Source organism: Halichoeres trimaculatus, unplaced genomic scaffold (assembly GCF_033239565.1).
Source record: "Halichoeres trimaculatus isolate MK-OKI-2021-1 unplaced genomic scaffold, fHalTri1.1 fHalTri1_scaffold_18, whole genome shotgun sequence".
Taxonomy (NCBI): Eukaryota; Metazoa; Chordata; class Actinopteri; order Labriformes; family Labridae; genus Halichoeres; species Halichoeres trimaculatus.
Window position 1 is genome coordinate 17336998 of NW_027437196.1, and position 25101 is coordinate 17362098.

Sequence of the window (25101 nt, forward strand, 5' to 3'; positions counted from 1 at the left end):
TGCAGCATTTACCAGCATTTCTTTGTAGATTGCCGCTTCCAAGCGTCTATACGGTTCTTCACATAGAACTTCACAGCATCCCAGGTCCTATCTTTAAGTTCCTCTGGAAATGCATGAATACACTCAAGACACTGTACTTTACCAGGAACCTTGCCAGTCTTAATGCTGTGCATCAGCTTTTTTTCCACAGCTTGGACTTCCTCCTTGGTCCACATCTTTCTCTTTCTCCTGGATGTATCTATAAAAATAAAACAAAACCAAAAAGTTCACACTAGAACAGCCAAGATGACCTCAGAAACCGTTTTGGTTTTTGTCCTGTCTGAAGCTTACTGAAACACCAACAATTTCTGTATGAGACTAAAAAAAAAAATTATTGGTGAAATACCGCTGCTTGGCAGTGATGCGGTCTCGGACTCATCATCCTCCTCTGTTCTCCTTTTGATGGGTTTCTTCATCTCTTTCACAGGTTCTGGCCCTTCTCAAAAACAAAGAGATACAATGGTAGAAAAGTTCACTAAAAGCACTGATTGCAACAAGTTGGCGGATAGTTCATCATTTCACAAGAAACATAATATAGCCAAAATGGCATTTTTAAAAGTAAAGAGTTTTTTAAATAAGGCTTGGAAGTAGATTAAAAAAAAAACAATAAATCCTTCCTTCTTTGACCCCACACTATGTTCCCTTTCTCCTTCCCTTTTCCCTTCCTTCCTTCCTTCCCTGTTGCCCTTTGTTCTTAATTTTTTCTTTCCTTGACCAAATCTGTTCCCTCCCCAAATCTTCCCTCCAATTCTCTTTCCTTAATTTTTCCCCTTTTATCTGTCCACAATACATCCTCTCTTTCTACCTTCCTTCCTTCTTTCCCTGTGTCCTGCCCAACTTGACCCACAAGAACAATGGGACAGTTGAAATAAACCAAGGTAATAAACAGTGCAATTTAAAAAAGGAGCACAGCTCAAAGACCAATATATGACAGTAAAAGCAGTCTTATGTGTAAAGAGTTGCTCAACATAAAAACTGAATTGTGCATTAAGTGGCTTGTTACACCCAATCAACCAGTTATCGGTGACATACCTCTGTTTGGCGGTGATGCGGTCTCAGACTCTTGGTCATCCTCTGTTCTCCTTTTGATGGGTTTCTTCATCTTTTTCACAGGTTTTGGCCCTTCTCAAAAACAAAGAGATACAATGGTAGAAAAGTTCACTAAAAGCACTGATTGCACCAAGTTGGAAGATAGTTCATCATTTAACAAGAAACAGAAGATAGCCAAAATGGCATTGTTGACAAGTAAAGACTTTTTAAAATAAGGCTTGGTGGTAGATAAAAAAAAAAACAATAAATGACACTGTAGAAGTGCCATTATATAACAAGATTTGATTATTTTTTTTAAAAAAGTAAAGTGGATTACACCCACTGAAACAGGTCCCTCTTTCTCTCCCTTCATCCTTCCTTCTTTGACCCCACACTATGTTCCCTTTCTCCTTCCCTTTTCCCTTCCTTCCTTCCTTCCCTGTTGCCCTTTGTTCTTAATTTTTTCTTTCCTTGACCAAATCTGTTCCCTCCCCAAATCTTCCCTCCAATTCTCTTTCCTTAATTTTTCCCCTTTTATCTGTCCACAATACATCCTCTCTTTCTACCTTCCTTCCTTCTTTCCCTGTGTCCTGCCCAACTTGACCCACAAGAACAATGGGACGGTTGAAATAAACCAAGGTAATAAACAGTGCAATTTAAAAAAGGAGCACAGCTCAAAGACCAATACATGACAGTAAAAGCAGTCTTATGTGTAAAGAGTTGCTCAACAAAAAAAATGAATTGTGCATTAAGTGGCTTGTTACACCCAATCAACCAGTTATCTGTGACATACCTCTGTTTGGCGGTGATGCGGTCTCAGACTCTTGGTCATCCTCTGTTCTCCTTTTGATGGGTTTCTTCATCTTTTTCACAGGTTTTGGCCCTTCTCAAAAACAAAGAGATACAATGGTAGAAAAGTTCACTAAAAGCACTGATTGCACCAAGTTGGAAGATAGTTCATCATTTAACAAGAAACAAAAGATAGCCAAAATGGCATTGTTGACAAGTAAAGACTTTTTAAAATAAGGCTTGGTGGTAGATAAAAAAAAAAACAATAAATGACACTGTAGAAGTGCCATTATATAACAAGATTTGATTATTTTTTTTAAAAAAGTAAAGTGGATTACACCCACTGAAACAGGTCCCTCTTTCTCTCCCTTCATCCTTCCTTCTTTGACCCCACACTATGTTCCCTTTCTCCTTCCCTTTTCCCTTCCTTCCTTCCTTCCCTGTTGCCCTTTGTTCTTAATTTTTTCTTTCCTTGACCAAATCTGTTCCCTCCCCAAATCTTCCCTCCAATTCTCTTTCCTTAATTTTTCCCCTTTTATCTGTCCACAATACATCCTCTCTTTCTACCTTCCTTCCTTCTTTCCCTGTGTCCTGCCCAACTTGACCCACAAGAACAATGGGACGGTTGAAATAAACCAAGGTAATAAACAGTGCAATTTAAAAAAGGAGCACAGCTCAAAGACCAATACATGACAGTAAAAGCAGTCTTATGTGTAAAGAGTTGCTCAACAAAAAAAATGAATTGTGCATTAAGTGGCTTGTTACACCCAATCAACCAGTTATCTGTGACATACCTCTGTTTGGCGGTGATGCGGTCTCAGACTCTTGGTCATCCTCTGTTCTCCTTTTGATGGGTTTCTTCATCTTTTTCACAGGTTTTGGCCCTTCTCAAAAACAAAGAGATACAATGGTAGAAAAGTTCACTAAAAGCACTGATTGCACCAAGTTGGAAGATAGTTCATCATTTAACAAGAAACAAAAGATAGCCAAAATGGCATTGTTGACAAGTAAAGACTTTTTAAAATAAGGCTTGGTGGTAGATAAAAAAAAAAACAATAAATGACACTGTAGAAGTGCCATTATATAACAAGATTTGATTATTTTTTTTAAAAAAGTAAAGTGGATTACACCCACTGAAACAGGTCCCTCTTTCTCTCCCTTCATCCTTCCTTCTTTGACCCCACACTATGTTCCCTTTCTCCTTCCCTTTTCCCTTCCTTCCTTCCTTCCCTGTTGCCCTTTGTTCTTAATTTTTTCTTTCCTTGACCAAATCTGTTCCCTCCCCAAATCTTCCCTCCAATTCTCTTTCCTTAATTTTTCCCCTTTTATCTGTCCACAATACATCCTCTCTTTCTACCTTCCTTCCTTCTTTCCCTGTGTCCTGCCCAACTTGACCCACAAGAACAATGGGACAGTTGAAATAAACCAAGGTAATAAACAGTGCAATTTAAAAAAGGAGCACAGCTCAAAGACCAATACATGACAGTAAAAGCAGTCTTATGTGTAAAGAGTTGCTCAACAAAAAAAATGAATTGTGCATTAAGTGGCTTGTTACACCCAATCAACCAGTTATCGGTGACATACCTCTGTTTGGCGGTGATGCGGTCTCAGACTCTTGGTCATCCTCTGTTCTCCTTTTGATGGGTTTCTTCATCTTTTTCACAGGTTTTGGCCCTTCTCAAAAACAAAGAGATACAATGGTAGAAAAGTTCACTAAAAGCACTGATTGCACCAAGTTGGAAGATAGTTCATCATTTAACAAGAAACAAAAGATAGCCAAAATGGCATTGTTGACAAGTAAAGACTTTTTAAAACAAGGCTTAGTGGTAGATTAAAAAAAAACAATAAATGACACTGTCGAAGTGCCATTATATTACAAGATTTGATTATTTAAAAAAAAAAAGTAAAGTAGATTACACCCACTGAAACAGGTCCCTCTTTCTCTCCCTTCATCCTTCCTTCCTTCTTTGACCCCACACTATGTTCCCTTTCTCCGTCCCTTTTCCCTTCCTTCCTTCCCTGTTGCCCTCTGTTCTTAATTTTTTCTTTCCTTGACCAAATCTGTTCCCTCCCCAATTCTTCCCTCCAATTCTCTTTCCTTAATTTTTTCCCTTTCATCTGTCCACAATACATCCTCTCTTTCTACCTTCCTTCCTTCTTTCCCTGTGTCCTGCCCAACTTGACCCACAAGAACAATGGGACAGTTGAAATAAACCAAGGTAATAAACAGTGCAATTTAAAAAAGGAGCACAGCTCAAAGACCAATACATGACAGTAAAAGCAGTCTTATGTGTAAAGAGTTGCTCAACAAAAAAAATGAATTGTGCATTAAGTGGCTTGTTACACCCAATCAACCAGTTATCGGTGACATACCTCTGTTTGGCGGTGATGCGGTCTCAGACTCTTGGTCATCCTCTGTTCTCCTTTTGATGGGTTTCTTCATCTTTTTCACAGGTTTTGGCCCTTCTCAAAAACAAAGAGATACAATGGTAGAAAAGTTCACTAAAAGCACTGATTGCACCAAGTTGGAAGATAGTTCATCATTTAACAAGAAACAAAAGATAGCCAAAATGGCATTGTTGACAAGTAAAGACTTTTTAAAACAAGGCTTAGTGGTAGATTAAAAAAAAACAATAAATGACACTGTAGAAGTGCCATTATATTACAAGATTTGATTATTTAAAAAAAAAAAAGTAAAGTAGATTACACCCACTGAAACAGGTCCCTCTTTCTCTCCCTTCATCCTTCCTTCCTTCTTTGACCCCACACTATGTTCCCTTTCTCCGTCCCTTTTCCCTTCCTTCCTTCCCTGTTGCCCTCTGTTCTTAATTTTTTCTTTCCTTGACCAAATCTGTTCCCTCCCCAATTCTTCCCTCCAATTCTCTTTCCTTAATTTTTTCCCTTTCATCTGTCCACAATACATCCTCTCTTTCTACCTTCCTTCCTTCTTTCCCTGTGTCCTGCCCAACTTGACCCACAAGAACAATGGGACAGTTGAAATAAACCAAGGTAATAAACAGTGCAATTTAAAAAAGGAGCACAGCTCAAAGACCAATACATGACAGTAAAAGCAGTCTGATGTGTAAAGAGTTGCTCAACATAAAAACTGAATTGTGCATTAAGTGGCTTGTTACACCCTATCAACCAGTTATCGGTGACATACCTCTGTTTGGCGGTGATGCGGTCTCAGACTCATCGTCCTCCTCTGTCCAGGTCCTTTTCACGGTTCTTGATCTACCTATAGACAAACAGATTCACAGTAGAATATTTTAAAAAGCTCCTTCAGTAAAGCACTGATGAGGGAACAGCTGACCACTTCCAAGCACCATGAGAGATCAAGTACTGTGCACATAAGAGAAGTAAACAGGTCATGTTTAAATACCTCTGGTAAGCTGCAGCGAAGCATCAGACTCTGGATCCTCCTCTGTAGGTGTCCACTCAACAGGCCTGTTCTTTTTGTCTGATCTTTGACCTTCATTGAAAAACACAAAGATGCTTTGTTAAAAGAGGCTTCATCCTCCAAGGGGTACCCAGTCCCTGAGTTGAGAACCACTGGTTCAGTGAAAATACCTGATGAGCTAGATGATGGACTCAACATCACATCTTCATCTTCACTTCCAGATAGAGAGCTGTCTTCAGGTACTTCCTCTGAATAAACACAGCAAAAAAACGTTGTGAACTAGTATGTCAAACTAATGTGTACATGGCACCTATAAACCATCACAATTTAAAATGATAAAAATAGTGCGTGCAATGACAGGTATTACCATCAGGATCAACGCTGATCTCGTCCAGAGTCATGCCTTTAAACTGTGACAGTTCTCCTCTCCCGCAGGCCATAAGCAACTTTGCAACTTTGGCAACTTGTAGTGTTCCTTCAGGCAGCCGGTAATATTGTCGATGGACTCTGATGTTGTGACCCATAAAATCTGCTAGGCAGTCCTGCTCGTTGTCTCTCAGGTTTAGAACTTGTGACATTGTTGCCATCTGTTTCCTTAATCTTGTTGATGTCAATGTTTGAGGGTCCTTAGCTCCGCATTCACATGCCATTGCACGGATGGCATCAGATCCTCTGAGGTGGCTTTCTGCTTCTGGTCTCCCAAACAAATACAGATTCTCATCCGGCACTTCACATTTCCGACGATAATTCACCAGCAACTGAATGGAGGACACCATTTCTGGGCTGAGTAAGACAGGAACCTTTTTGTCCCGCTTACCTCTGATTTCCACCCGCTCAAAGTATTTGCAGAGCTTCTTTTCAACATCGCTCAAGGCAAGGTCAAGATCTGGATTACTGGCAAAAGTGTTTCTCAACATGAAGTCATTCAGAGACATCTTCGAGACCTCACCCTCTCTCCTTCGATTGAAGACGATTACTTCACAGAGTGTCAGTTTAGCAAGACGTAACCAGTTGCTCTTATTTTGTTCATTTTTGAGACTGGATTGACACTTTGACCTTTCTGCGTCAATATGGTTGTGAAGTTTCACAACATCTTCACAGTAGGGGATTAGAAGAGGTTTATTCCATTTTGACTCTCTGAGGTTCCTCAGTGCGTGCGAGGATACCCACTCATCCCACTTTTTTTCTTTCAGTGTCCTGAATGTCACCACATTTTCAAGGGCCTTCTTGTTCTCAGCCATCCTTGCATCAACCTCTGCAATATCTGCTATTTTGGTTAGGCTATGACCAAGTTTGAGCGCCAAAGACGGAATCTTGAAGCTGCTGGTATCTTCACTCCATCCACAGACCATCTTCACAGCAGTCACAACATGGCAGAAGTTTGCTGGGAGAAAGAAGTCATCCATTGTTTTCAGCTTGCCAAGGGTCTTTGCTCGGAGAACTAACCGTCCCATTTCTCGCATCTTTTGCCTGATGTATTGGTGTTGGCTTGTGTCTGTGCCTTTTTTGTTATAGAAGTGTTCTCCTAGCTTCAGAATATATTTTTGTTGCCGAATTATGTCTGTTATGTTGTCTTGATTCATGTCATTTACAAGGGCCCAGACTTTGTCATTTGTCCCCTTTGGGACAGGCTGTCCAGCAGCACAAAGTGACTGCACTCTAGTTCTGCCTGGTTTTCCAGCTTTTCTTTGCTCTGCCAGTTTGCATCTTTTCAAGTGGCGCCACAATGCCTTCCTTTTGAGGAATGCCTCACAGTATATGCAGTGTAGATACTCTTTCACATCCACTGGTTTACTGCTTTGCTGAGAGGGTACCATCACCCCTTTTCTTTCCTCCAGGACTTCAAAATTGTGTCGACGATTGCCTTTATTTCGAATAAGATTTAACTGCACCTTCCTCTCCGCTGATCCTTTTGGAAAAGAAAATGCTCGTGCTACCTCGGTCAAGTTGCTGTGTTTCATCTCCAAGTGTCGTGCAATTTTTGCATATGGTTTAGAACAGTACATACAGTAGTGCCTCTTATTGTACACTCTACTGCCGTTTTTCTTCTTTTTCAACCTCAGGACTTGAACATCGCTGTCCCTAGAGGATTCGGAGATCTCCCATTCTCCTGTGGAACTGGAAGAGGTCAATGTGTTCTTTCTGGTTTTTACACGCTTGACACAACTTTTCTTCAGGCATTCATCATCCGAGTTTCTCATTATACTGTACTTTATTTTAGACTTTATCAGCTTCGGTTCCTCTTCTGATTCTTCCGTAGAACTAGGCACATACTCATCCTCACTTATTTCACTGCTTATCGGAGAGTCATCAGTGGAGATCCCAAGCATTTCCTTTGTAAGCTAGAAAAAAAAGTCACATGTGACATAATTACCACATTTTTAAGAATATATCCTATTTAAAAATTTTAATCCTACCATCAGAAGTGATTTTAGAATACACACTGGTTTGTCTGCATACTTACAACCACACTCTCAGTACTGCTCAGCGGTGAAACGTTTGCATCTGAAGGGCACTGGTCCATTTTCTGAATGAGCAACCAAAAACATAGAACATGTCAACACATACCATTCCCAATCTAAAAGCATTTTCGCTAGCATTAGCTAAATTAGAATGCTAGTGTGGGAGGGGCTTAACTAGCTTGGGGGATGCTAAAAAGCACAGAAAAGCACTGATTATCATTTTTGCTAGCTTTCAAGCCCTCAATGGTCTTGCCCCTTCTTACCTGTTTTACTTTTATTGTTTTATTGTTGTATAGCTTTATCACAATGTTCTTGAAGCAATTATATTGCTTTTATATTTTGATTTCTATGCTTTTTGTACAGCACTTTGATTGACTGCTATATTCTTTAAGGCGCTCTATAAATAAACTTGACTTGACTTGCATTAGCTAAGTTAGCATACTACCACTGAATGGGAGAGCTTGGGAATATCAATTAACCTAAGAAAAAAGTAAAAAAAAAAAAGTTAAAAAAATTTATTATATATATGATAATTAGCAATAAAGTTAGTGTATGCTATTTAATAGTGCTGTCAGGCGATTAAAAAAAATAATCTAATTAATTACAGGATTTGTAATTAATTTATCTAATTAATCGCATTTTAATCTCATATCTGCTTAAGGTCCCAAAATAAAGAATTTGAATTCCAGGACATTAAAATTACATTTAAAAAACATTTAAAAATGAGGTGGGAATATATACAACACACTTTGGAGGACCAGGGCTAAAGGCTAAAAACTGTGAGGAACTATGTACAAGAGACTTAATTCAAGTCTTGGATCAAAGAAAAGTGAAGTATTCTCAGTTTAACATGCTCTGAACACACAAACAGTTGCTGATTGGTGCAGAGCAGCCCCAAGCTGAAACATGACACCAGGAAGATAGAAGGAAATTTTCAAAGAATTCTTTAGATTTAAATACAGGGAAAATATTGATCATTCAGGGCTTGTTTAATGCAGTAAAAAGTGTAGAAATATCTGTTTTTTACAGAATTGAGCTAGAGCAAACGGTTGATCTTCTGCAGATTTTCAAAAAGGACGTGTGAATAAATGAGATACATTCAGGGACTGTCGGAAATTTAAGAATCTGACGAGAACACCACTTTTTCCTAGTAGGACAAACTGTTTGTAAATGTCAGACATTTGAAAATAAGTGCGTCTTTGAACGCCCCGTGGGTTTGGGATTCAGATTAATCTTTGTTAATTTTTATAACGCGTTACTTTGCGGTGTAATTAATTAATCTAATTAACCCTTTAAAATGACAGCCCTACTATTTAATTGTTTTCCCCATTGACCACCATTGGTCTAACAATTTGGGCAAAAACCTACTTTCACATCTTAATACTAACCGACAGCCTAGTAGGAGCTGAAATTGCTCATTTGTGACCTTACTGTAGACTGCAAGAGGCAATTACATCAAATGTGAAGCTTTGATAATGAGTAAGAAGTTGCAGTCTTCGTTCTTGTTCAAACAAGTTGAAACATGAGAAAAAGATTCTTGGCTGTTTTGGATAATTCTGCATTTACAAATATATGAAGTCTCAGCTTTTATGCAATGTCAACATGGATATAAAATTCTAATGATGAGTATAGCTTTAAAACTCTTAAATATAGCATTGTGAAAGTTTTTTGTGGCACACAGCTGTTAACAGACAAAGGCTGAATGTTGTGGTTGACAGATAGTGGTAGAAAGAGCTGGCTTTGTTTAATGGAGACTGAGATAGCTGGGAAGTACAAGTGGAGCAGCAAACTTCACAACAGCAGCCCCTGCTACCTGCTATTTACTCCGGAGGAGACATGAGAAGACACCACCAAGTTAAAGAGATGATGGTAAGTGCTTAATATTTAGCTAAAATTATTATTTTTTTCTGTTTGTAAAGGCTATCAAACCCGCCAGAGCAGGTTAGGAACGCTGCTAATAAGTGTGATAACATCAGTTTGTGTAACATTAGCCTAGGTGTCTCAGGTGTATGCTTTCTCACAGAAATTCCATTTAGGTTATTAACATGATGAGGAAATGTAGTGTTTCATTCAATAAAAAATTGTCTGACTAATCGAGGCAGCCACTGATTTATAGCCACACAACACAAGAAAATTTTTTAACAGTAATATACAAACCTCATGCCTAGGACACAGGGTTGCTGTGAGAGACTGAGGTGAAGATGTCATTGGACTATTTAGCCAAAATAAACAGCATAAGGTATGGTAAATGTATAGTAAAAGAAATGGGGTGAAAGTATTATGAATACGTTATGTTTCTGAATATTAGGCCTGTGGAGTCTGTCTATCTCTAAATTATACTGACCATGTTTTACTTACAATGACATAAATGTATCAAGCAGATATTCCTTACATGTTCCTGCTGTAAAAAGAAAGAAGAAAATTTACAACCTAGATGTGTTGTATAATATTTTCAGTGACAATGAAAAAAACTATTAGATTTTTATAGGGGCTTAAGCTGTTGAACAAGAAGTATGCATACAGACCAACATAAATTCCAGAAGGTCTATATGGTAATGATCAACTGATTTAACAAGATTTAGCTGCTTAGCTAGATGTTTGTATATTTAACTAGCCAAAATTGTTCATGATCTAATTTTTCATTTATTGCCATTTCATTTATAGAAACGTTCTCCTTGAGAAATCAGCTCCTATATGACTCTGTCAAAGGACAGGGCGTGAGATACCAGCAGCACCAGAGGACTGCCAACTTATTTAATTCATGTGACTGTTTAAAGGTATAATTGGTAGTTGGATTTAGATACACTTTTTGTCATGCTGATGAAAATGATCTATATGTACCGATGGCAAGAAATACATGATGTGTTTTTAAAGTAGAGCGGAAAATATCCGCTATCTACAGCAGGAGTACAACAGGGAAAACACCAACCAATCATCATCCAGGGCCACCTTGTTTGTAAACCAATCAAATCCCATCGCCATTCTGCCTGCCTCCTGCGCGTACATTTCACTGGCGTGCACATGATTCAGTGCGCGTGGCCGAGCTGAGAAGGAAGGAGCAGTGCTGCAGAATGGCGGAGAAGCTACCTATACCTCGATTGCCCGTTGCTGCTCCTCCAGCTAAACAGAGCAAGAAAAGAAAGACAGAGGCTTCCTTTTCTTGCTCTGTTCCCCTGCCTCTAACTACTGTTCCTCTCGCTCGACCTCGGGCCTGTCCCCTCTGACCCGATGAGGTACTTGGCTCTGGGCTTTAGTTTCGGATCAGAGTCTAATAAACTCTCACCACAGGGGCTCTGACAATCAGAAAAAAAAAATGTGATATTTGGTAAGTCCTAGAGAAAATGTACATGTACTATTTGTATTATAGCTTTACTCCTGATATCATGTCACAGGTAAAAGTGGACTATTCTAGCTTGACAGTCGCGAGTACTGACAAAAGCCACGTTTGTTTGTTGTTTTTTTAGCTATAAGTTTTAACATTTTGGTGTTTCCTTACCTCTAAATGAGACATGACTCTACGTAGTGCAAAACATAAAATGATGTGCTGAGTCCGTCTCTTAGTCACACACAATCATAGTTGGGAATCAGCGGCGCCCGTGCATGTAAGCGGGGGCGTTGCTTTGAGGGAGCTCCAAGGGGAGGGGGAGGAGGGGCTAGGGGGAGTCCTGAAGAGATGCTACATTCAAATTCATGCTAGTTTTTCAGGAATGCCAACACTGCCTTTAAGTATGAAATAATAACATATAACTGTTCAATAATATCAAATATATTCTGTATTATTGAGACATTATAGGGTAAAACCTTGTGGGAGTGGTAATTTTTAATAAAATATTACCACTCTGCATAAGCCTTACTGGTTACACAACCGTAGCAGCCGTTATCAGAGAATATTTTGATTGTAGATTAGTTACAGTCTGTGAGACTCAGCCTTCTTAAATTCCTTCAATATCCTCTTTTAATAAAACTAAAGTGCTGCAATATTACTTTAATTCTAAAGTCTTCAAAAAAGAAACATTCTTCTTGTATTTTGCCAATAACATTCCCATAATGTGCACACTAAGCTAGTTCAAAGTTTAAGAACTCATTCTTAACTGCAGTATGCAGCAAAGCATTTTATCCTTTCTCCACACCTGGATCGATTTCTGTCCATAAAGAACAAGCATTTGACATAAGCTCTGAATCTCCATACATATCTAGTAATTAGGGCTGTAAAGTCCAAGTCGACTGGTCGACTTATTGGCCGATGCGTGCTCAGTCGACCAAAATTCTGATTGGTTGACCAAATGTATCAATTTATATTTTCCCCTGCAGTATATGGTTCATTTTATCGGGAGAACTGTATCAAGTGAACCATTTCACAGGAAACAGCCTATCTTTTCATGTCTTTATCGTTCATGTCAATATTAATATTATATTAAGAAAATTTCAATATTCTAGTCTAATAATCCTTTATTCGCAGCCGCTGCTGCATGCGCTCTGTGCTCTGCCTTCTGCAGCGGGGCATCCCTCACCCAGTCCGCACTGGATTTTATGCCTCATATAAATATCCAAATGCAAAAACGACATCATATGTGAAATTGTCAATTTTATTTCTGAGGATATGAGGGGCATTGGTGTCGTGGAAGGCCAAGAAAAACATTTGAACGCAACACAATTACGCACGCATTAACGGCAAAATACGAGGGAGCAAAAAATAGAAAGTTTCTGAGTTAATAAAGATAACAGATGTGGATGTGTCTTTGAATGGAGTCCTATATGACAGTGACTGCCCATTTCACTGATGAAGACTGGAAAGTAGGGCTGAACGATTTTAAGAAAAGATTGAATTGTGATTTTTCAGGCAGATATTGTGATTTCAATTCGATTCACGATTTTCTTCTAATCAAGCTTTGGGATATTCACATGTAGGGCTGAACAATTTTAGGAAAATATCTAATTTTTCTGGCAGATATTGCAATTCACGATTTTTTAATCATCAATAGTGATGATAAATAATCTGTTTTTATCAATTTCTACTCCTAAACAGAGGCTTTGTGTTGTTGACCTGCTTACCAGCACTTTTAACATATAGATTGTCTACAAATTTGGAAAACAGAATGTGTATAATACTTGACACAACAGATCCTGAGTCAGTCAGGAGCGCTGCAAAAAATTGCTCCTTTGGCTCCATTGCATTGTCTAAAATTGAGATTTCGATCTGAAAACGATAAACTGTTCAGCCCTACTGGAAAGCAAAGAGTCTTCTGCTTGAGAGAAGAAAAAAAGGAGAGGCGGACACAGGAACAAACATCTTTATATGAACTTGCAGAGTTTGAGCAGAAAAAAGTGTTTATTGTAGTGAACAACGTGGCTAATATGGGACTCTGTGTGGAAACACTAAGGGAGTCCCATGAATGGTTTAAGATGCAGGGCATTTGGAGGTGCACCGGGCACACCTTGCAGCTCGGTATGAATGTGGCGCTCAAACAGTCGCGCTGTGGCTGCAGCACGTCATGTTCTGGCGTATTTTAATAAGGAACACAAAGCAAAAACTGGGCTAAAACAGAAGTAGAAGCAGGTGCTGATATAAGTTTAATCCAGCAGTAGCACGTCATTTTGTAGCACATTCTAAAAAGGGACGGAAAGCAAAAAAAACCTGGGCTAAAACAGAAGCAGGTGCTGAAATAAGTCTTACTGTGCCGCACTTCGCTGACCTCCCCCCGTGCAATTGGTCGATTTTTGGTTGACAATTGCTGTGCTTTGGTCGACCAACAGTTTCTTTGGTTGATTACAGCCCTACTAATAATACACAACCTCTTGGGTCATGGAGCTGTCTAAATATCTGGCTTTGTTATGATTTATTTGTTTTTATCATACAGAAGCTTCATAACCCAAAAGGTTTGAAAACACAGAGCCTAAAATGTGATTTGTAGTCTCTCTCTGCGCCCAGCATGTCAGCATCTATCTCAGGTTGTATCACCAGTAACGCTTATGTTTAAAAATCACACTAAAAGCAGAATAACTTAAGGCACATCTCTGAAGCACATATGCACACCTCATATGCTTTCAAGTTTTGACTGTTTAGCTGTTACAATGCCAGAAAGCCTTTTAACATCGGAAATAATTTTAAGGAGTTAATTTACAACAACACATTGGCTAGTTGGGGTGCTGGTTTGGCTGAGTGGTTAACAACCAGGCACCCCATGTACATGCTACTGTCGGTACAGGTTTGAATCCCGCCTGTGGTCAGTTAGCTGAGTGTCTTCACTGCTCTCCCTTCCCCCCTTTCAAAAGCTTATGCAGTCTCTTTCCTATCAATAAAGGCAAAAAATGCCCAAAAGATACATTAAAAAAAACATTGGCTAGTTATGGTGTTGTGAAAATGCCTGACACATTTAGGGCATTTTTAGCATTTATATATTTATAAATATATTTTGATTTAGGTCCATTTTTTTTTCTTTAAGGCTGAAGTGGATGCTAAGAAGTGCACATAAAGAATCAAAGTAACCTATATATGAAACATTATATATTTCAAGACAATTATGTATGGGTGCTTCTTAATTTGAATTTTGCTACTGTCTCAGAAATATGGATTGGTAAACCCTGGATTAAAAATATACAGCTTCTTATTAGCACAGTCTTGAAAGTTATATTTTCAATGTAATTTAGTAGATATTACTAAGCTCCACACCACAATAAAGTGATAACTTTCCCAGATTTGTGTGTAGGTGTGTTTGACGTAACTGACAAGTGCATCTTTATAATTTAATAAAGTTTAAGATAGCACCTAAAACAACTCAATTTTATGCTGAAAATGTTAACCCCATGATAAAACACACTGGAGAAAAATTGTTAGTTTGGAAGGAGCTTCCCATATCCTTTCTTGTCAGAGTCAGTCTCATCAAGATGATAATTCTCCCCAAAGTTATTTACCCTCTATCCATGCTCTTCATCTTTGAAGAGAAAAAACATTAACCCTTTAAGGCCCAAGACCATAGATTATAGCCAGAAAATTAAAAAAAAAATTTGGAGCTGAAATGTTTATTTCACTTTCTGCTAAAATCCATAAAAATCAAAATGTCCATAAAATTCAACATGTAGTTTTTTTGTATCTCATTTGATACATTAGGTGTTTTGGGCAACTGATAACTCATTTGAGGAGTTTTTTTTATCATTTATTTGATTGTATCCAGATGTTTTTTTGTAATTTGCTGATCATGTTGAGTAAAAGGAGGTATCATAAAAGTATGTATCAAATATGATACAATTGGCTGTATAGGGTTAAAGACATAGATAAAGCTCTCTCTGACTTTATATGGGCTGGCAGAAAGCCTAAAATTTAATTAGATATTTAACAACTACCAAGAGAACAAGGAGGTTGGGGCCTTCCCAACATTACAACCATTCAAACTCAAAACAAGCCATGATTATATCAATATGGGAAACTACTCAACCAAAGCCACCATAGTTTGAGATTGAAGCAACCTTCTCCAAACCGTACTCTCTTGTCAACTTGCTTGATAAATGAAGGAGTGAACTACCAATCATGGTAAATGATAATTTTTTAATTACCAATGCGAGTAATGCTTGGAATTATCAACGGAAATTATTTAGAACTAAACATAAACTGAATTGTTTAGCAATGATTGAAAATCCTGATTTAACTGGACGGGGCACTGGATCTAATTTCAGAACGGGTATGAAGCAGGAAGTCCCCATATTTATGACTGTTGGGACAGAGGAAAAATTAAAACATTTGAATCACTACAGGCTACATATAAACTACAAACAAAAGAATTTTACAAATACCTTCAGGTCAGACACCATGTATTTACTAAAATGGATACTCTCAGTCTTTCAGATGACTTTAATGTATTAGACAAGACAATCTTAGATAGTTTTAAACAAGGTCACTTCATCTCCAAATTTTATACTTGGCTGCAAAATTTAAATTCAGATAGACCGTCATTCTTACGGAAGTCATGGGGGACTCAGCTGAAAACAACAATAGAAATGGAAACCTGGGAGGAAACTTTACTTTTACCTTCAAAAATATCTACATGTAATAGACTCAGAGAAATGCAATATAATATCTTACAGAATATATGGACATATATCTCCATATATGTATGGTAAATATACAACTGGGACATCTCCAAACTGTCCAAAAAGGTTTATTTTAGGAACAAGATTACACTGTCTTTGGGAATTTGAAAAGATCCAGCAGTTTTGGCAAAATGTATGTGATGAGGTTGGTGTGATAATCAAACAGCAATTACAGCCTAACCCATTATTATGTCTATTGGGATGTATCTCTGATTCACTAAGACTGCATAAGAATATTGTACATTTTTTGCTTATGTTGGGTTCGAAGGCTGCTACGATTAAGTGGGTAGGAGATTAACTTCTGTCGATACATTTGTGGAAATCGTTGGTATCAGACTATATTTCTCTGGAAAGGCTGAGATTTAGTATTAATGGTCAAAGAGACCCATTTACATAAAAGTTTGGCAAAAGGTTGGAGTACCTAGGAACTGTGTGCGCAACTACCTGGTATGAAACACAATGAGAATTTGTAAGAACATTGTGGATGTATTCTGGATTTGCTACATATCTCATTTAATATGTATATACACTGTACTGGACTTTTATAATTATGAAAATGTTCAATAAAAAGAATGTTCCAAAAAAAAAAATAAAGTTGAATATTTGTAAAATCCTACAGTAAATAGACCGATAAATACACTTGTTGCAACATATTTCATCGAGTTAAACACATGTAACTATATTTATGGCTATAATCTTTTTAAAGATCAACTTGTAACCGTCAACACTAGTTTTTTTTTTTTTTTGTGAATTAGTATTTGTCTGTTGATCCAAAATAGTTGATCCATGTCAAATTTTTCAACATTTAAATTTCATTTAAATTAAACTTAATAGTCTGCAAAAAATTAAATGAAAAGATGGTAATTCAATCTTGATTTCTGAGATGTTCCCTTAACTCTACTCATGCATGTAGCCTGTTTCAAATTTATGAGATTGTTAATTCTGAAATCAGAAATTGGCATTTATCTCGTCTAGAAATATTTTTCAGTGAGAAAAACACCAATTATCTAAGCACATGGAATTATTTATTTTTTCACTCAACAGATTAATACGGTCCTTCAGAGATCATCTTTTATCATTAAGTTATGTCAATGCTTGAATTTTGTTTGAGAACAGTATGCAAGATTACCTTGTAAACAAATGAAATGCCGTATTATTCCAAGTAATACAGCTGTTGCTTTTTTGTGTGAAGTAGCAACTTGCTGACAATGAATTTATATACGGTTGGCTTTAACTATATAATGTTTAAGGGTGAAATTTATTAGTTCTTTATACTCCAGATGATAAAGATGCCATTTCAATTTTAAAAAGTATCTATCTGCTATTGACAACATTAAAAGTTGTTTTTGAAATTTTTATTTGTTCAGAAAATAAATCGTTATAAGCAAATTGTTCTTACTCCCATGCTCAAGATTATTCAAGACCCTAAATCAACCTATTGCAACCTATTTTTGTGATTGATGTTTTCTCTCAAAACAGTATTGGTTTTTGTCTGTCTTTGTTTTTTTCAACCTGTCAGAAGACATATTCCCATTTAGTTTGCCAAATGACACAGCTTCATTTCTCTCTTCCTCTATTGATGTGTTTTCACACTCCAGTACAAAGAAGTCTTTTTTTTTCATGTGTCCCTGTACGTATTAAATTCTGTGGGTTAGGCCATCTTAACGATGAATATAGGGTAATGTTATTTTAATGTAAGTTCCCACCTGCAAGATTTATCAGTACCTGATCGGGCATATGCCGTGACTGGCAACGGTATGCATTTTTCATAAATCACATGTCACCATTGCCATAAGCTTGAATCTACATACAGATCTGTACCAGTTTCAAGGCAAGATTGATAAATGAGGGCCCTCTGTGTGACTGCAGATATATCACTTTTGAGTTACGTCAACACTTGAATTGGTCTTAATTGTTACATGATGCTGGTTTGTCTGTGATGATGCCAAATTCATATTTGACACATACAATGCAGCCTTTACTACTTGGACCTTTCCAAAGATTCAGAATGTTCATGGGAATTTCTTTGCCTCGCCTGAAATGATTGAATTTAAAATATTTTTTTACAGTCATTGACCTTTTCAGAAGAACTTTTTAGTAAGTCACATCACCTGTCATATTTTTTGTTAATGTCAAAGAATAATGTGTACAGATGTTACAGGGGCTGAGGACTTTCAAAGAGACCTTGAAAAGAATCTAACTTCTAGTTATATGTCTGACTGTAATCCACAACTTAAAATAAGATTATCAGCACCAGAGCAGGTAGTAGTATTGGTCACTGGAACTGGACTGTTAGACCGTTAGTTAAAGGATGTCAGAGCAGGACAAAGCTAAACAGGAGAGTGATAGATGATGGGATAAAACAAGGATTAAGCTGTTAGTGATACAGATCATTGCAGCTCACGTGCCGTTATACTGCAGTGCTATGATCAAACTTGAGAGTCTATAAATAAAATGAAGAGCCAGGTTACATTTTCTCTGCTTGATGAGGCTGGAGTTGATAAATGAGCACTGGTAGGACACAATCAGGATTCACTTATGTTACATCTGGGCTGTGAGTAGCACTAAATATAGACAACTACTAAACAACGCTACAAACTGAGTTTACAAAGTTTGATTGTTCTCACGTGTCAAACAGCAGCACTGTGTAACTACAAATAAATGCATGACCTCATAACTATGTATCCAGTAAAAATTTGTCTAGAACAAAGAAAATAGAGTTAAAAAGATGATCTGCTCACTACTCATTTGCTTTCAAAACAAACACATACCTTGTACCTTTCAAAACAAACATACCTTGTAAAAAGAGTCACATTCTCATGACAGTGGGTGCAAGTGCTCATGGGAAACATCATTTTTATACCAGAAAGCACTCGCTTTCCCAGATAGTCTTCACAGCTCTTCTAACGCTGATGTTATGTAGCCTTTACTATTTTGACTAATGTAGTCTTTTTTTCAGACTATAGTTATGGACTTCAAGTCTGTCAAATAAAGTAATAATAATAATTAATATAAAATTGGACACAGACATAGGTGTAATCTTTGTTTTAAAATAATATATTTTTAAAGAAAATAACCTTGTTACCGGTATATTATTGAAAGTATTATTACAGTAAAATGAGTAGTAGGAGATGGGTGTGTATTACTTTATTTCTCCATACTTCAGATGATCCACACCTCTCTGACCTATGCATAGCAAACTTGCTTTAAAGGAAAAGTTCGGTTCCTGCATTTTTCACATTATGTATACAATGAAAAGGAAAAATATACTCACCCAGAAGGCTTTCCTGATCCAAACAGTGCTTCGGGAGATATTTAGATCCAAAATCGAGCGAAGGACATCCGTATAATGGTAGCATGTAGGGCATAGATCGCTGCGCCTAAAACTGCATTAATCATCCAAAAACTTGTGTTTTCACCAATATTTCATCATGGTCCGCTCACGCTACTCCTCCATTACAGTCTGTGTCACTCCAGACAGCGCTGTGTGGCTGTGCTGACCTCTGAACTGAAGAAGAAGACTTTGGCCGGCTACACAACGACTTTCTTCTTCCAGTTTTGTGCAAAATGAATATCTATGGGATGAAGATGTTGGGAAGGAGAACTGTGAATATGATGGATGTCCTTACAGTTTCCAGCCAGAGTTTACAGATGAGTAGCTCATTGAAAGGAGGAAGCGGAGGCAGCACTCCAGAGAGTACTGCACATGTGCGGAGGCAAACATTCTTCTTCTTCAGTTCAGAGGTCAGCACAGCCACACAGCGCTGTCTGGAGTGACACAGACTGTAATGGAAGAGTAGCGAGAGCGGACCATGATGAAATATTGGTGAAAACACAAGTTTTTGGATGATTAATGCAGTTTTAGGAGCGGCGATCTATGCTCTATGTGCTACCATTATAGGGATGTCCTTCACTCGATTTTGGATCTAAATATCTCCTGAAGCACTGTTTGGATCAGGAAAGCCTTCTGGGTGAGTATATTGTTCTTTGTCATTCTCTAAACAATGTAAAAGCTGGAGGAACCAAACTTTTCCTTTGAGACTATCCAAATAAGAATATGCTCTTTATTGGTATTTTATGTCAACTAAAGATCATATGAACATTTCCCTGGGACCATAACTGTCCATTCAATGTCAGAGCTCAATGACACCTCACCCTTCTTTGACTTCAGTGTTACAGAAAAAATGCTGTTGACACCAAAACTATTCATACTGCTGAAGTGAAACCACTCTTGACTGTCCAGACTGAACAATTGTGCAGATTGTAATTGTTATGTAGCAATAGCAGAATTACATTCAGGATAATTATATTAACGCAGCATTGTTGTTGAAAAAGTCTAGAAAAATTATCAAATTTTTAATAGCATATTTAGTGTTGGTCTTCACACTACTTATGGTTTGATGTTGTTCTTTTTTTTTTCTTTTTTCCCTTCAAGTTTTACAGTGCTGGAGAAGATTGTTCCCATCACGTAGAACCTGATATTACAGCAGCTCACCTTGAGTGAGCTCTTATTAAAGTAATTATGGCTATATTTTATTACTTATAAACCTCAAGGTGGATGCTCTCTCCTGCCAACCCTGCTGATGACAGATCACTGCTGGAGAGAAAAACATCTCAGAGCCATAGGTGAGAGCTGAACAGGTGAAGGAAAAAAGGCAAAAGTTTAGTTTTGTCATCTGTTCTGATGTTTCTTACTTTGTCTGAGAGCAGATCAGACAGGAGCAGACTGTTCACTGACTGACGCTGTCTCTTAGGAACATAAGGTCGCGCACAAATGTGTACAGGTGAGATAGACAGCGGTTTCATCAGAGTCTCCACGTCCTATAGACTGTAATTTTAGTCTGATTAATCCATTCAAAAAGTCAGCGCAGAGTTCATAAACTAAGTTTATCAGATATCATAATTCAAATGTATGATTCGTTCACGTTTATTGTGTGCATAATGGAGACGACAGTCGATTGCCCCAGCGCTCTCTCACTTTTTCTCATCACTTCTCCTCTTATGCATTGTTTAATCAAGCTTGTAGATGGAAAAACAACTAAAAGTTTTTAATGTAGGACTAAAAATACATAAACTTTTTAAAAATCATGTCTATATTAACCTCTGATTATGTTTTTTTCATGTATAGTGTATATCATGTACAATACATAGTAAATTGTATTTCAGTAGTCGGTCACTACACTAGCCGGGGAGCTGAGAGGCACTCCAACAGTTTGGAATGTTTACATTTGAAGTGTTTATTATAAATGTCATAATACTTTATTTAAGCCAAATAATAGTTAAGACCAAGAGGCATTGTCATAATATAGTTTTAAAAGCAAAATAAAGGGAATCTTTTGGAAAGTCAAACTTCTTGTTTTTTTTAATGCAAAACATGAACTGAAACCAAACCAAAACCGTGATCCCAAAACCGAGATACAAACCGAACCATGGGCTAACTGAACCGTAGAGCCACAACTAACCCCCTAGAGCCACAACTGTTGATAAGAGAGGTTCATGTTTTTCATTCAAAATGATAACATTTAGCAACAAGTTTATGCTGTGGATTAAAAAAAAACACTGCTAACCCATGTTTGAATTAAAAGAACTTTCTTGAAAATAAAAAAAATTGACCAGCTGAAGAGCATGGATGAATATATCTAATGCAGTATTTGGTGTAGAAACATAATGTTGGTATTGAAATCATTGAGTTTTCCTCTGCAGATAAGTATAAATCTCAAAATGTTTTTCTGGGTCAGTATGACTCAAAACAATGGAGCAGGTCACAAATGAACTTCGCCAATAAATCCTGTTTAACTGTCCACCTGCAGCGCTACAAACTTTTTCTTTGTGCTACGAAAACTTGCTAGCCCAAGCACCACAAGCTAAAAAAGTAAGCATTACACCCCCCCCCCCGGGTGCTTGAACCTGCTTCATTGCTCTTTACCTGAAACACAGGCAGCACTTACCTCTTCCAGCTCATCTGTGTCGTGTCCCTCCTCCTGATCTCCTGACTTTTCATGCAAGGTTTGGCCCTGTAACTGAAATCAGCACATGCAAAATACCAATCAGCCCTGAAATAATGAAGCATGTATGTTTACAGGTAGTCTGGATCATTCCTGTAGACTAAAGATTTATTCTTTTGGACCTTAAATAAAAAAATGACACTTTTTTAATTTATTGTCAGGTAGCTAGGGTTGCAAAGATTGTTGTGAGTTCATTCTGCTGTCAGCTTTAAATAAAAAAGCCTACATTTGTTCTATTACTGCATTTGAGTTTTTGTTTTATTATTGTTGAAGATTATCAAATCAAAATTTACATATGCCTTGCAGGTGTTGAAAATTTTGCAGGGCTGCATCTCACCTCTCTGTTCTTCTCCTTGCCTACGAGTAGGTCCAAGTCTTCCATCTGGTTGATAGAAATGGTGTCAGTGGTCATCTTTGGGGGCACTATGTGCTGCTTTGACAGATCCGGGCCTGCCGACCCCTGCTGCTGCTGCTGCTGCTGCTTTTGTTGGTCCATAGCTTCCACCTAGATGAAAGAGCAGGAGAGGATAGGAGCTCTCACTTTATGTTCATATCTTTTTTATATACTTATATATAATATACTTGTATAATCAGCCAAGCTATTCCAAATCAGCAATTTGGAAATATAAATTTGATAAAAAACATTTTGATAAATCAGAACTTTATTTTATTTCCATGCAGAATAAAAAATTCACTTACTTCATGTTCTTAATATAAAAAAAATACAGTCGGCACATGAGAAACAACCATATCAGGGCTATGTATACTATATATAGCCAACTATATCAGGGCTGTACTGTGTGACGGTTTTGATTGCCTTCCACTATTAAAGATTATTCTGTGAGACAACAAATATTTAACCACTCATATGTGTGTGAAAAGGTTGGGCTGATCTCTCAGTGTTTCCTTTACATGCTTTTAAAAGTGGCACAGTGCTGTAGCTAATAGATTAATGCCCCTGATCAGATTTTACATTAGAAATAATGAGGACTGCGTACTACTGTTAAAAAAGGCTGCCTGCAGGTCTTTGCAGTCTTTATCAGCTCTGTGTCAAAATTCCTCCTCTCTTGAGGCCTCCTTCCTCTGCTGCTGGTACAGAAGGGCTACGCTGCTGTCAGCCTAATGTCTACAGCAACTGAAGTATAGTCTGCTACAGGCAACTGGAGCTGCGCTGCTTCACCCACGTGACATGACCATATCAATCATCCACACTCTCCACATCTGGCACAAGATTTAAATTTTAAAAAGGAACCCAGCTTCCTCTCTGCCTGTCACTGACACTGCTGCCTCACAAGAAACATATTGCCTTCCTTCAGTCCCTCTGCCACCCCAGCATCTACCTGAAGTCATACATTTTATATCTTATTCCCCAAGCCCTGACACCAAACTCATTCATTCACAAAAGAACAATACATGCTTAAATGACAAATGATGTGAGCTGTCTGACTGAACTCAACTTATTTTAAGATACTTAGACTCAATCATTATATACAGTGAATGTCTGTTTTAAGTCTGAGTAACAGTCCACTATCAGCCCAACCTCAGCACACAGAACACAGGAGAGAGGCTGAGCACAAAACTCCCTTTTTAGTTCACATAAGGCTGTTTCATACCGCAGGAGTTCCTCCGTTGACGCGGAAACAGGACACGGAGAAGAGAAGGAGGAGAGGAGCGGAGCAGGGCAGGAGAGTCGTGTGCTCCATCACCCCACCCCACCCCACCCCACCCCCATGTGCTCACAGGCAGTCCTGCCAGGCCATGCTACGCTATAAATCGTTCTAAAGTTAACCTTACTGATTTTTTTCAGCAATATATAGTGGAAATTTCGCGGGAAAGAGGTTATAGAAAGATATAGTTTGCTGCATTACAGTTGTCACACGCCGCTTGGAGTCAGCAGAATAGTTCGTTCCAAGCTACTGAGCTAGCATAGCTCCATCTACATTCAGTAGGCTAATGCTGCTGTTTACGATAACTCATTGATTAAAAACCACGCATGCATGTAAACTCGAGCCTGTGATTAATAACACGCATTTCTGTTTTTTTTTTTTTACTGGAAACGAAATCTATATCACTAACTCTACAACTTTTTAGTCCGTTTTGCAAAGTACAATTACAAACATGTTAAGATTAAGAGAAGTTAAATTCTTACCAGCTTCTGATGCCGTGTTAAACATCTATCATGATGAGTCCGTAGCTTCTTCAGTCTTCGGTCGAATCGCGCCAGTCTAGCTGCCATCTCATGCGCCAGGCCGCTGTGAGAGGAGGCGGACGGAGGAGGGGGATGGGCAGCAGAGCGCGGCTCTCCAGTGCACATGCAAGTGCAGGGGGCGGTGTCCCTTTGAAGCTGATGGCTGACGATCAGCACGCTGTTTCTCCACTCCTCACTTTACTCTCCACAGAAACAGTATTAACCCTTTCCTTTTCTTGACAGAAATAATCTAGTTACAAAAGAACCCTTATCATTTTAGCCGTAATAGATCTAGTACAGCTGAAAATATATTAAAATAAATATGTATATTTTAAATATTAAACAATTCATTTCTTTCATTAATTTAATTAATGATGCATTCCAAATATTCTATAAATCTAAAAAATAAAAAAAAAATTCACCACTAAAATATTACTATGTCAGTACTATGAAGCTTCTGATCCAAACACCCAATGACTTATAACAGAAAACGGAAATTGTCAGGGGTGCCCAAACTTTTGCATACCAGTGTGTGTCAAACAAAGCTGCTCTGACCTGATGACATTTTCCTCATCAGGTACCCTTACACTCATTTACATTTTTCTTAGGCCAGTTGTTTTTCAAGGGGTCTTAATGACACATGACTTGAACATTTTCATGTTGGGGGAAAAATGGGGATAAAATGTGTTGATTGTAGTTGAAAACGATAATTAAAAAAACTGTCCTGGACATATCAGAGCAGCAGAATACTTTTGAAAAGGAGCAGAAGTCTGACGGAGAGTAACAGAAAAGCTTGATTTTAAATAATTGTCTCAAAGGGTTGTCCATCAAAATATTAGTTTACATGTCCTTTTCCTGTTTGCTTTGTATATAATATATATTTCTGTTGAACTCCGGTGCTTCACATTACTCAAGATTTGGGGCTTTTCAGAAAATATATTGGGCGTGGGGCCCAATAGTCACCGATGCAATAAAAGATTGATTGGTTCAAAAGTAATCAATAGTCTGGGTAGTTTATAAGAACAGTACTTTGTACTTTTACATAAGTATTTTTTTTTAACACCAGTACATTTACTTGTACTTGAGTAAAATTTATGGTTATTG

General features: G+C 37.8%; 2 protein-coding genes across 2 annotated transcripts in view; both read right to left on the reverse strand.

Moving 5' to 3' along the window:
- LOC141807806 (uncharacterized) lies at nt 1-24123 on the reverse strand. Its single transcript, XM_074694020.1, has 15 exons — nt 23959-24123; nt 22147-22314; nt 21753-21824; nt 7722-7784; nt 5625-7599; nt 5428-5505; nt 5240-5329; nt 5021-5095; nt 4231-4320; nt 3442-3531; nt 2652-2741; nt 1862-1951; nt 1072-1161; nt 386-475; nt 1-238 (listed from the first exon to the last, which is right to left on the reverse strand). Exons 1-15 carry the CDS (start codon nt 24121-24123, stop codon nt 9-11), a joined length of 3456 nt encoding a protein of 1151 aa, XP_074550121.1. The 3' UTR covers nt 1-8.
- cntnap2a (contactin associated protein 2a) overlaps nt 1-25101 on the reverse strand; it is a 533013-nt gene that overhangs the window by 430860 nt on the left and 77052 nt on the right. The gene's annotated exons all lie outside the window — the stretch shown is intronic.

Coding starts and splice junctions, on each gene's coding strand:
- LOC141807806 (XM_074694020.1), bottom strand. CDS start 24,123: ATGTGCACTGGAGAGCCGCGCTCTGCTGCCCATCCCCCTCCTCCGTCC. Junction 5,330..5,427: donor TCCATCATCTAGCTCATCAG/GTATTTTCACTG, acceptor TTTTCAATGAAG/GTCAAAGATCAGACAAAAAG. Junction 1,162..1,861: donor CGCATCACCGCCAAACAGAG/GTATGTCACAGA, acceptor GTTTTTGAGAAG/GGCCAAAACCTGTGAAAAAG.